At 43.8% G+C, this 13,667-nt stretch overlaps 1 protein-coding gene across 1 annotated transcript in view; it reads left to right on the forward strand.

Moving 5' to 3' along the window:
* Positions 1-13,667, forward strand: part of LOC105895883 (cadherin-22) — a 106,775-nt gene that overhangs the window by 47,048 nt on the left and 46,060 nt on the right. Inside the window, exon 3 of the mRNA XM_012822573.3 lies at positions 8,090-9,286. Within this exon, the coding sequence (XP_012678027.1) occupies positions 9,053-9,286 (234 nt within the window). The 5' untranslated portion in view covers positions 8,090-9,052. The remainder of the gene's footprint in view (positions 1-8,089; positions 9,287-13,667) is intronic.

Genomic DNA, 13,667 nt, shown 5'->3' on the forward strand with positions numbered 1-13,667 from the left:
CTTTTATTTATAGTTTACTGAGCTTATGTTTACCTTGTCCCACTATGCTTACTGTTACTGTGCGCTGACCCCCAGGTTGCAAATGAAATGTCTCTATGGCCTGAGATTCAGCATGCAACCACAGTATTCAGCAAAACAGCTGCAGGACTGGTACCGGTAGGCTGTTTTCTTTATCACTCTGATAGATTGTGGAATGATAAACTACTCAGGGATCTTTTTGTGACCCTGAATCGCCCACTCCACGCCGGTAGTGGGATGCAGGAGCAAAGAAAAAAAAAAGCTTGCGATGTTTGAGCAAATGCTGCTTGTTTAACGTGTATAGCACTTTCTAAAGTGTGCGTACCGTCAGGGGACGTTAAGAAAAACCCAGAGGCTGAAATTCTGCCCGGTGGTTGGGGTTTTATTGTGTCAGTGCGATTTGTCTGGCGTGGAGGCAATCAGTTCTCCGTTGCTTCCTCTCTTTACCGCCCAACTTTCGAGGGCTCGTAGGAGACGTGGGGGCAGTGTTAACGACTTCTTTGAGAGTTCACTGTTTGGTCGGACCTATTTATTTTTGCAGTATACAGCATCCGTGGGATGTTTCTCTTGGGGGGGGGGGGTGTCTGGGTTTTTCTTCGGGTTGCTGCAGTCTCCGCGTCCCTGGAGCCTTGTTAGAATTGGGTTGGGGCTGTCAAAATATTTATAGGGCTTGAAAATGTTGGTTATAAAGAAGAACACAACATGCATAGGGCCCTCTCGTGTGGATAGCGCTGCAGCGGAGGTTGCTAGCATGCATGGGATCGTCAGTTAGTTATTGATTTGCGAAATGGCCCTCTGCGATGATGAGAGGGGGCGTGCTTTATGTAGGGCTATCGTGTGAGGTTGCCTGCAATGTGCTGATATGGTCTATATGCAGTTTAATCTTTGGTGTCACACTTTATTGTGGGCATGCGGTGGAATGGATGATAGCATTATGAACAGTTGTGGAAAGTCACTGCACTACTGTGAAAATGTTGCAGGTAGATCAGATAGAAACACTATGGTTGCATTTTCATTTATTTCATACACACCTCTCATTGATTCTGTGTGTGCATTTTTATGGACATTACGTTTTATTGTTTCGTATATTCCAGTATTTGCTCATCGAAACCATAGAGCACCCACCTTGGTTTACTGTCACGGTGAGTTGAACACAGTGTGAAATCTGATATGGTGTCTTATCAGTTTGTGAAGTCACTTCTGGCCCTTTAATGTCTGCTCACATAAATTGTATTCACTAAATTGCATCTTCATTCCACTGAGGTCGTATGTGGGGGTGTTTTTGCTTCAATTCCTCATCTCCGGGGCCACGGTACGAGGGCCAACACAATACAATGTGTTATTTTTTCTCTCTTTCTTTCTCTCTCTCTGTCTCTCTCTTCCTCTGTCTTCCCCCGAAGTTCCAGATACATTGCACCCGATACAAGCCGGAGTGAGGAGAAGCACGTTTCGGAAGCGGCCCCGGTGACCGCTTCCTTCCCTAATGGGAATCTTATGGCTGAGCGCACAGCGGCCGGGATGTATGGTGTGGGAATGAGAGCGTTCCAGCTGTGTGGCTGACATGTAGAAAATGAACTGCACTGTGGAAGGTGGGAAGGAGTAAATGGGGTGGGGTGTGTGTGTGTGTGGGGGGGGGTGTGTGGTTGTGGTGGGGTGGAGGGTTGCACGGTTAGGTGCTGGGTAAAGTGTGTGTGTGTGTGTTGGGGGGGGGGGGGGGGGGGGAGTAAGCAGCTAGAGGGAAAAAAACAGGCATCGGCGGGATTGATGATGAAGTGGTCAAATCAGTGACAAGGTGCTCCTTTTCCCTCAGTCAGAAGGACACCGTGGGTTTTCTTGTGTGTGTGTGTGCATGTCTTGTCGTGTTGATATTGTACTTCACCTGTTCGGGGTGTTTGTGGTGGTTTTGAAGGATGTTGTGTCAGAGCAGTCTGTGAAATAAATGAAAAATAAATCAGAATAAGTCTCAATTGTTCATAACTCTATTTTACACATTACACAAACAATGATTGTGGTTATAATGAATTATTCCCATCTATAAGAGAAAGAAAGCAGATAGCACATTCTCTGATAGTTGTTTGTAAAGTTGTTCCTGAAAGACTGCTCCAAGCAGTTTTCACTAATTGCATAGTTTGTAATTTGGCTTGGATATAGCCCCCCCCTCCATGTGCAGGTCAATACTTGGAACTCAAACACCTACCAGGGCGCTGCCAGGTTATGTGCAGAAAAGCCCAATTAAGCAGCTTTTGTTTCCCCCTGTGTTCTTTCATCTAGAAATCTGAATGGACTTATTCTGCACTGGGAATCTCAGCGATGGCTCAGCTCGGTATAAATAGTGGCACAGAGGAAGCAGTGCATGGGGGCAGTTTGAGTGTAATTTATGGATGGCTGCAGTAGCGGAAATAAGCGCGACTTTGGCTGGTTATCGCCGCGCTTTGACAACTGACGTGAGTGCACTAGAGTGATGGATGCTAATTAAAGGCTCGTAAGAGGGCCTCTTTGGAGATGGCAGGCGACTGCTGCTCCGCTCGTGTGGATCACTCTTGAAGGGGCAGGGGGTTGGGTGTGTTGGGGATCGGCGAGGCCGTGCTGCCATCGCTTTTGGCTTTTTTTTTCTTGGTTCCTTTTTTCGGCGCAAGTGCTCCGGAATGCGTTGGCACCGGTCAGGGCAGACACCTCGCTCGCTCGCCCGTGCCTGCGTCCCCTCCAGTGGATATAGACAGCTGTCAGCTGCCCCACCGCGTCCCATGCCTGTCAGAGTGCCTTTGCCAGTGGGGCCACTGAGCGCGGCCTGGCCTGCCAGTCTGCGTGATCATTGGCCAAAGCCAGGGGTGGGCCAGCCACCCATGAGATGAACGATTGAGTAATTGTGCAGCTGGCAGAGAGCGTGGTGGGCAGTGTGCTGTGAGAGCCAGCAGTCACTAGGACCCGGTGGGGAGGGGAGGGGAGTGGAGTGGAGTGGAGTGGAGGTGGTGGGGGTGGGGGTGGGGGAGTTGAAAATAGAAAAAATGAAGAAAAAATTAAAGAACTGAGAAGAGAGGAAAAGAAAGAGGAAAGAAAGTTGAGAGGGAATACAAGAAGATGAAGTGAAACAACTTGATTAACACAACAAAGAGAGGGACAGAGAAAGGAAAGAAAGAGAGGAGAGAGAGAAGGAACAAACAAAGATAAGGTAAGTAAAAAAGCAAACAAAAATGAAAGAAAGAAAGAAGGAAAGAAAGAAAAAGAAAGTCAATGCATAATCCATAAAAGAAAAAAGAAAGAGACACACAAAGAGAATGAAAGGAAGAGACGGGTGACAGGAAGTGCAGCCAGAGAAATAGCTTGATAACTTGAAGGGGTTGTAGAGAGTATAAGTCAAGGAAAGAGAGACAGAATCGTGGGAAGGGAGAATGGAGAGTGCTCATGAGTGCTACTTGCTAGACAGGTGCTGGAGATTCTCATAGCCACTCTGAAGGGAATAATAATGAGAGGGAGAGCGAGAGAGGGAGAGAGAGAGAGAGAGAGAAAGAAGAGAGATAGAAAGAGAGATAGAGAATAGGGAGGGGGTGGCGGCAATCTGCAATTAGCTTAATTAGACGACCGGCTTTAGCAAGGCTGTGACAATATATGTCACCTCTCATTACATCTCGTAAGCAAACACAGGGCTTAATTTGAGGCAGCATGCTCTACAGGCTTCTGTATGTGTTCCGTCCAATACTCCTGCTAGCATGTGCCAATGCCGACTCGACTCACCGCTCCCGCTCACGTAGTTGCTCGCCTTTTCACTGCCAAAAGGAAAAGAGCCTTTTGGACAGGGAGTAGGTTTCACTGGGCTCTTGTTCCAGGCAATAATAGCCGGTCTCATTTGTGCCAAATGACTGGCCAAATGGAAGATTAGCACACATTTCCGCAATATTTTTCACTAATCCAGGTGTGTTGCACAAGGAATTTGTGTTTTTTTAATGTGTTTGAGTTGTAAAAGCATCACACAACCACATTCAGTAGTGCAGAATTTGTTGCTCTGTGTAGATTTGTGTCAAATGTACATATTCAGTGTCAAACTGATTACATTTGTAGGGGGGAGTACTTTATGCATAGAAAGCTAACTTAATTAACTTTAAACTAATGGAATGTCAGTAGTAGAACTCCAGTGAAATCCTGGGAAGCGTGATTTGATGTTATTTCAGTCCAGTTTATTTCGTCTGGCCTGTTTGGCCCCTCTGATCTCCAGATAGTTTTAATGACATATTTTACCCACCAGCGCCATTTGAAGGCATTGTTTTTGTCACGCTGAACACTTTCTATCATTCTAAAGCTGTAGATGACCATTGGAAGATCATAGCGTCACCCAGCATTGTGGCTAAGCTAAAGTGTGTTTTTGTGTTTGTGTGCTCGGTCTTGTGGTTTTCTCAGTTTGACACGGGTTCACATAGTCAAACAACTGTGACAAATTTGGATTTTAGATAGCAAAATAGCCCTTTTTTAATAAGAGCAGGATGGGGATTTGACTCTGGTGGCTTGGCTCACTTGAATGAGCAGACTGTCTGAACTCCTTGTGGGTCCTGCTTTGATGATAGCTTTCATCCATCAGATATGAGATGGGGGGAGGCTCATGCAGGGCTGGCGTTCAGCAAATGCATTATCAGAAGGAAGCATGAAAACAAGGGTGAAAAAAAAACCAACCCAAAGACAGAACTTTGTCACAGTAACTCAAGGCTATTAGTTTAAAAATATCAGCCGTTGAAGATTGTGATCAGGCGTGCTGTACAGGAGGAGGAACGGCCATTGCTGAGGTCCAGTGATATCACAGGGATATCAACCTCGGCTGCATCCGTGGCTTTTGAATGAATTTGATCACAGCGGCCTACTGTGCCAGTTGTGTGTATTATGCATTGAAAAGGGGATCAGGATATACAGGAGTCCACAGAGAAGAGAGCGAATGAGAGAGAGAGAGAGAGATAGAGGAAGGGAAGAGAGAACGGGAGGGAGAATAAGAGTGACTGAGAGCCTGTCCTTCCTCCCGTTGGCCTGGAGCCCATCTCTCCATGGTGATCAGTCTTCGGTTGTTCCGTGGGTGCCAGCTGTCAGCCCCCCCCCCCCCCCACCGCCACCCCCTCCACCGCTCAGTCCTCGTGCTGGCCACTGATGAGAAGTAGCAGCCATGTTTTATAATCAATCCGCGACCTAATAGGTCACGAATGGCCGCGTGCGCCTTGCCAATAGTGTTTTGGGTGGGAAACGGGATGCCTTATGACTGTATCTGGCCGCCGCTGCCGCTGTCACTGTCACTGGACCCCAACCGCAGGTGGTAATGTTAATTGACACAGTGCTAATTAGCCCTGGCCATTGACTTCAGGCCACAGCTGATTGCACGCTACAAGCCTGTTTCCTCCAGCCAATTTTATATTTTTTTTACACTTCCTGGCTCCTCTGCATTAATTAGTGTGAAAAACATTCTCTTAATAAGACATGTAGGAATTGAGGAGGATAGAGAAAGTGTGTGTATGATAGAGAGAGAGAAAGAGACAGGGAGAGAGAGAGAGAGAGAGAGAGAGGGAGATTGATAGGGAAAGAGGGAGAGAAATGGAGAGGAAAGAATTAAAGAGAGAGAGAGAAGGAGACTGACTACTTTTGTATGAGAGCGTAAACAGCTCAAGTTTAACGGTTGTGTCTGAAGAAGTACTTCAGAGGGAGACTTTCACCCCCGAAAAAGTATTTGATACAAATGGTCTTTAATTAATCTTGCACACATGGCCGAGTGCGTTTAAAAGATCTGCCAGAGAAAGGGCCAGGGTAGCTGTAGATTGGCTAAAATGAATTAATCTTCATTTCTTCCCCTAAGTAGTTTGCCTTTGAGAAAAAACAGGGAATAAATAAAACGCTTTAACTTTGAAGTTCACTCTTAAGTGAAAGCACACAACTCTAATTGGAAACACAAAAATATTGTTTTGAATGAATTCAACATTAGCATGTCTTCCTCATCTGGCCAGTCTAACTGAAAATCCTTGCTGCTCTTGTATATTACTCATTACCTTGCTGACAGTGTTTACTCTTTAATGTTACATGATCATGTCTTCCATACATACATATTTTAGAACAAGTTTGCCCTGCATTTTCCTCTGTGACTCTCCTCTGGATTAATGACATATGAAAAGAGACTTTTTAGTATTGTGGCCTGAATCACTGGTTTTGCTTTTCTTCTTTTAAATGTCATACATGCCATTGCCATTCATCGTCAAAGCCTGCCTAGGATGAGAGAGAGAGAGAGAGAGAGAGAGGTCCAAAGAATCATTATTGTTACTGATGTTGGATGGAAAAATAGGCTAGAGTGAAAACATCACATTCAGGCATCCAGCAGTGTGAAGAAACGGTAAACATCAAACATTGAGTTTTTGCTGGTATTTTTTCAGACTTTTCAGACTTCAGCGTTTTAAAACAGCTTTTAAAAAATATAGAGTGTGGAAGCTAATTCTAAATGCCATTAGAATTCCACAGTCCACTAAAAAAGGTTGTAGTATGATAATAAAAAAACACCCAAAGTGCAGTGAAGTGCTACTATTTGTTAGAACACCTGTTCAGTGCCTCTATCTGTATTAACAGAAGGACATAACATTTGTTCATAGCCACGCAGTAAGCATAGCAAGACGAAACGTGGCAACCATGGCCAACAGTTGTAAATATCCTATTTGCAGCACCAGTGTTTTGTTTATAAGAGTATCATGCGTATGAAAATAATGCTGTCACTTGAAAAAACCTCCATTTATACGGCCATGACAGAGTACTTCACATGGTGTATTCTCCTACATCTGTTGAGCTCCTTTGTGTTGGTCCTACTCTTCTCACACAGGAAGGAATTTAGATGAATGTTCTCTTGTTATAGTGGGAAGAACGGACCAGTCCGCAATGTTTTTAAACCAAGTCACATGCTCTGTACTGAAGCAATAAAGCCGGTGTTTCAGACAAAGTTAAGGGTTGAAATTCCAAGGGAGTTCTCAAATGTGAAGTTCCACCAAAGCCTAGCGGTACAAAAGGTTAAACACCCAGAAGTGTGAAAAAGATTTCCTCCCGACTCTTAAGCCTGCTGGTTGTACTGTCTGTGGCCTTGAGGTTGCGACATCTCAGCTACACTAAATGTTGTTGTTGTTGTTGTTGTGTGTGTGTGTGTGTGTGTGTGTGTGTGTGTGTTTACTGTGTGGAAGGTTTCACAAAGACCATTAATCACCATCTCTCCCGACTCTCTCTCTCGCCCCACAATGGACCTCGGCTCTTATCAGCGTCCCCTTTCTCGCGTGATGTTTGTTTGAACTATTAGGAACTGTTGCTGCAATGCATCGACTTAATTGATTAATACTTTTATCCAATTAGCGCTTCCTCATGCAATTAATCAGTTGGCCTACCCTGTCCCTGTGCTGCTGGGCCTGATGTTCTCATGCTGTGTCTGTGATGTATCGCCGGCCCTCTCCCACTCCCAGCACACCTGACTGGGTTACCTGTGCAAGCCATTGCTCTCGCGCTGGGCACATTATTAGGATTCATGCTGCGAAGGCTATTGGCCCAGGAAACAAAAAAAAGAGGATTTATTCTGTACATAACCCACAGTGTTCCTTTGCCCCTATTTATTTATGTGGTATGGAATGTTTAAGATTTAGGGCTGGTAAATGTTTGATTTGTGAGAACACAAATATTGCATACATCCTGACCGCGCTAGAAACCCCACACACAGTATGCATCCATTGTATTATAGATGCATTGTGAAAGTTACACACCATACCTTTCATTCTTTCCATACCACAATATCTCACCAGTGTCACAGTCTTAACATTTAAAGTTCTCGATTCTGGCTAAAGGTTGTTGATTTTTTAGCTAAGTAGACAATCAGATACACCCCCTCTTTTCCATGCTCCTGAAGAAACCTTTGTTGATTGGCTGGAATTGTTTATGGCTCAGTCCTAGCCATTTGTTTTTCATGAGACATGAGTATAATTTCACTGAATGTGATGAAAAGTTTTAGGGATTATAGTCAAGCACTGTACCTTTAAACGAACAGTCATGATCACAAACTGTACCACTAATATGTCCTTTTCTGTTACAGGGCAAAGCCTCATGGATGTCACTCATCTACGGAAACAGTCTCATCAAGGCCTGAAGAAGGAAAGGGAGCTGTGGATAAAGGCTTGTCAAAGACTTCAAAACAGCAGAACTCCTCAACAGAAGAATTTGTACCAGATGCAGCTTATATTTCATGCTTCTTTCATGCACTTCTCATGCATTTCATTATTCTAATTGAGAACAAAACAACTATTTGAACAAGAGAGATCAACATCAAAGCAACAGCAACAATCTGTAATTTTCTGTTGATACATGTACACAGATATGCAAAGGATGTTACTAATCAAAGATATTTATTTATCCTGAAAGAACTGAGATTCTCTGAAATGGATATTAGGTACATTTATTTCAGCCTGTGTAAATGAAGCTGTCATTTCAGACATTTTATGGTATTTGCTGTTTCAAATTGACATATATTTGAATTCTCAGGGAGAGGGAGAGAGAGAGAAGTGTCAGTCTGTCCATGGTTTGCATTTTTTTTTGCATTTCAAAAAGATGATTTAAAGCTAAATCTGTCAAAAAAAAAGCAAACTGGGATCAGGCTCTCTAAACATCAAACTATGTTTCTTTTTTCTTAATGCTTTATATTATCAACCTCTTCGATATTGTTTGTAAAGCACGTCCCAGTACTCCGATAGGTTCTGAAAGAGTGTTAATGGAGGGCAGACACGAGGACTAAACACTGAGGAAACTTCGGCATACTCAAAGTGAATTTCACGTCGAAAAACAGATTATTTTTGCACCCATTTCCTCTCTGAACTTTGTCAACACACACAACAAGTGGTAAACATCTAAAGATGAGAAGAAAATCTCCAGGAACTAAAGCATAAAGGGAATATTTCCGTTCACTGACTTTGGATCTATGTTGGGTCGGGGGTGTGTCTTCTGAGACCTTTTCCCTCATCTTGCCTGAAGTGTCTCTCACCCCACCACATGTAGACCTGACATGGCTCCCTGTTGGAGGCAAGGGGCCTCTCTGCTGCCAGTGACTCTTTGGCTTCTGCATTGCTTCAGCTGGGGACAAGCAGAGACAGTAAGGACTAGCAACGTGCTAACGGGACCCGGAGCCCAGGACCAGGGTGGCTCCATGTCCCACGAGCGGGTGAAGAGAGGATGGGTGTGGAACCAGTTCTTCGTGGTGGAGGAGTACACGGGAACAGAACCTCTATATGTCGGGAAGGTAATATGCTTTTCATGTTGTTTTCCTCCATTTGTTTTCTGAAAATTGGCTGAAGCAGCAGAGAGAAGAAGCAGGGAATGCAATAGAGATTGTGATTATTGATAATGATGCGTCTAGATTACTGTCTAGACACATTAGTGTAAAAACAAATTCATGCTGTAAGATTGAACTGAATGCAAATTTACCACATAGATTATCTTTTGCATACCGCCAGTAGAAAAATAGACTATGCATATGTGTCAGCATAACCCTGGCTAGCTCAGATAATCCTCAAATGAGGCCCTAGAACTTTCTCTCACCTCCCTCCCATGTTACTGTGTTCTACCACTTTTAGACAACATTAGTCCTCCTTTGGTGAGGCTGGGCTGAGACCAGCACAGGAGGAGGGACACGTTTGGAAGTGATTCATTGGTGGGGGAGCGTGGGGGGGGGGGGGTTGAGAGGAGTGGATGTTTAAATGGGAATGCGTGGTGGGGGAAGAGAGATGATTTTATTAATAAAATTACTGAGAGTTATTGCACCCCATGAAGCCAGGGCACGAGCCAAGACTATTAATAGTGCCTGCTGGTGTTGCTGGACTCATCCATCGCTGAGGGTATCAAAGACTTTAATTAGGACAATATAGGATTAAATACGATCGCCATGCCTTTTATCAGCAGTGGCCATTTAGAACAGGTTCTCCCCCCTCCTCTTCCCTCCAACTCAGCAAAGATGCCAAGGCTGCCCTGGCCATTAATTCAGCAATGAAATATGATTTTTCCTAAATGGTCACTCACTGTGCAATAAACTGGCAGCTTTGTTCAACACATTTGGATAATGAATTTCCCTGACCCTTGGCCGATCCACAGACCCCCTCTTTTTACCTCAAATGTTTATTTGTTCTCATGAGAGGACAAAGCTTTAATAATGAGAAAGTGAAAAGTGTAGCCCCCATACACACACTTCATTTTCGCTGATTTGCAGATATTGTTGTTATTGTTTTCATAAGTAGCACAATAGAGTCTAATAACTTCTCACATAAACCGCAAAGTCCCCAGTTGACTCCTTGGTTGCCATGCAGGACATTTTACTTGAAAATGTAGCTCTCTGGCAACTTGTGGTAAGCGCCCCCCCACCCCCCTCATAGTGAGCTCTGGTAATTCTTCACCCTCCTCTCCATCGACCTCCTTCTGTCACAGCGCGCATTGCTTTTTTCCGAAATCCTGCCCAACCAGATGTGCATTCAGTAACACGTAACAACACATATCCAAGTTTTTTTTTTTTTTTTTTTCTTTTTTTCCGCTTTTAAATGTCCTTGGGCACACAGGTTGAGCTCACAAGTTACCCAAGTTGAAGGAGGAGATTGGTTGGGTGGGGGGTGGTTATACTCTCCTGACCTTGTGTTATCCATGAGGGACCTTTTCCATACGTTGGAAGAATTCTTGAAAATGGCCTTCAGCCACAGAAGAGTTGTTCTGAACAAAGGCACGGCTGAATAATAGCATCTTATAGAGGTCTGCTGTGAGCCAACAATGTGCAACATGTTTTTTGTTTCTTTGTGGATCCCAATACTTCCCACTTTGTAGAAGACTGGAATTGGTTTTAAAGACCTACTCTAGAGTGTAGGGAGGGCTGAGTGTCTATGTGTATGTGTGTTACATGTTGCCTTCAATGGTGCTTTTGATTGACAGAATCAATGAAAATGTCCGATAAGCTTCTGAGTCGGGGTTGAATGATGCAAAACTGAGCAAGAGGTTTTTTATATAGATATGAGGAATATGTGGCACTATGGCAGTGTGCTTTTATCAATATTTCAGTGTGGTTAATAAATAATGGACAATCATTTGTCTTTTATATTTTCTGCTAAATCCACAGATTGACTGTCTGGGTCTCAGGACTTGATATGGCTACAGTACAATACAGTATTTTTTATACTATTGAAAACATATCTCTAGAAAGAAGGAGAGGGGAATCTGTATCAACACACAATTAGACCATTGAGTAAAGGGATTTTGATGTCTTTGATGTAAGTAATGCATAGTGAGTGTCTGAGAAAAAAAAGCCTTTGCTTTGCATACATCAATGTTGGACATTTATCAAGCTGATATAAAAATATTTTTGTCTATAGTCTTGAAATTTAATTCAATTTCAGTTCTGAAGCTTAACTGTCTATGTAATGTGGTCTGTTAATGTTATATGTACAGTATGCGGATGACTCAGACACACTTCATTAAGATTGCTGAATAACACTAATTCAGTCTGTAGTTATGGAGACCATTTCTCTCTTCCTGGTACATTTTGTTCAGTTCAGTGGCACACAGTTTGTGACTACTCAGTGTGTTACTACACTTGTCTAAGATTAAAAGGGAGATAGATGCTGACGCCCTTCATAGTGAGTGGCCTGCCTGAGCACTCGGTTAGGTTGATGACCCAGGAGAGGGAGGTCACCCCCCTGCCTCCGTCCTCCCTCCCCCTGCAGCGCCCCCCCCACCGGGGGCAGTGCCACACTGCCACGCGTCGCCGCTGGCATGGCTCAGACACTCCACACACAGTTGGACACAAGTGCACACACACACACACATGCGTTCTTACACATGCACGCACACGCCAACACATATAATAGAGATGATTTTTTTAATGGAGTGCATATCCCATCTTTCTGTGTGCATCTCAGTGTTGATCTGTGGCAGGATTGTCTTCTCTAAAGACGGATTTACTCTTTAAAGTGGGGTCTGCCTGACTCTCAGCCAGTCTGCCTCAGAAGTGTGACCGGTGAACTTCCTTTCAGCCTGTCTCTGATATCTCTGTTGAAGGACAGCTTGACGGTTTAACTTCTCTTGCCCTTGGCCCTGCCGCTGTGGAAAAAAATTCAAAATAAAAATCTGAACAAAACAACAAAAAAAAGAAGATAAATCAATCCCAACACTGTCTTTCTCGACACGTCGGTTCAAACAAGTTGACACCGCAAACAAATTATGACTACTGATTAGCTTTGCTCAAATCCTCATTGTTTTTTTGCAGGAATCTATTAGCAGCCAAGCTGCAGGCTGCTGAAAAATGGCAACGGCTCGATGCTACTGTCTGGGGCTGCAGCTTAGCAGCAGCCCTCTCGTTGACCTTTTGTTTGATGTCCAGCGCTCAGACACAGCCCCAGTTACAGCAGTGAGGAGGGAATGATGTATGGACAAATGTTCCTCAAGGGGGGGGGGGGTATCTGTTGTGGGTTGTAATTACTAGTAGGGAAGAAAACTGACTGAAAGGATCTCTGTCTGGATGTGGGCAGGTTTGTTAATGATTGTTCTTGTTCAAGAGCAAGAGAGTGCTTTTTTGTTGTTCTTCTGTTTTTGGAGTTAATCTGTATGCCCAGAATACACTCTAATTTGTTTAAAACGATGAAAATTGCAGTTTGCAGTTCCTTTTGTTCAACCTCTGTGGAACAATCAGGGAGAGCTGGATTGCGTTTAATCGCGGCAGCTCGTCTTCAGATATTGCACTTTCACAGTCTGGCTATTGGAGGATTTTTTTTTTTTATATTCGCACTGAAATATTGATACCCACGCCCAAAAAGTGTATATTTTCCGAGTGTTCATTTTATTTGACTCGGGGAGGATTCAAAATGAAATGGGGAAAAAATACTGCCATATGGAAGCCAGGCTTGCATTATTCCCCCAGTTTTATGACAAATACTTAATGAAAATCCCCAAGGGGGTGATCGAATCCTGTATTTAATTAAGGCTTTATAAAATATTAACAGAGGAGATGGCGGGGGGGGGGGGGGGGGGGTTCCATGGCTGTTTGGATGATGGGCTCTGACTGCACCCACTTTTGAATGATAATGGGCGACAGAGGAGCGGAGGCCAGCAGACAAAAAAACGTGTGATGGAGCCAAAGGCTGTAAGGCTGAGAGAATGTCCTGCAATCACATTAGGGGGGGGAAGTCTTGGCAGATTTATAGCGAGGGATGTTTAAGTTCACTCTCCCTCTCTTGTTCAGTCCTACCTTTAGCAGCCTCGGAGATGAATTTGATCTGATAATTTGAAGCCCTTTTCAGAGAAGGGCATGCCATGCTGAAATGTGCAAATGACGAAGGTGAGCTGCAGTGCAGTCTGCACATCCCCTTAAGAAAGGGACGCTGCTGTGTGGTACCTCTGTACATTTAACAGGGCCTTTTTTTCTTTGTGCTTCAATTTTCTTTCTTGATGTTTCAAGGTTGAGTCATGTAGCCCTTCGTATTAATAATTCATGTAGTATTTCTTACAAAATATGCTTCTGAGGTGTTTGGAAATGCACTTCATTATCAACCTTAAATGACATTACAGGGCCAGTAGTAGTTTTACTCTACTTTTACTTTACCTCCAGATGAATTCCTTTCACTCATTTTCCAGGTTTCAGATTGTCTGAA

This window comes from Clupea harengus, chromosome 5, assembly GCF_900700415.2.
Source record: "Clupea harengus chromosome 5, Ch_v2.0.2, whole genome shotgun sequence".
NCBI lineage: Eukaryota > Metazoa > Chordata > Actinopteri > Clupeiformes > Clupeidae > Clupea > Clupea harengus.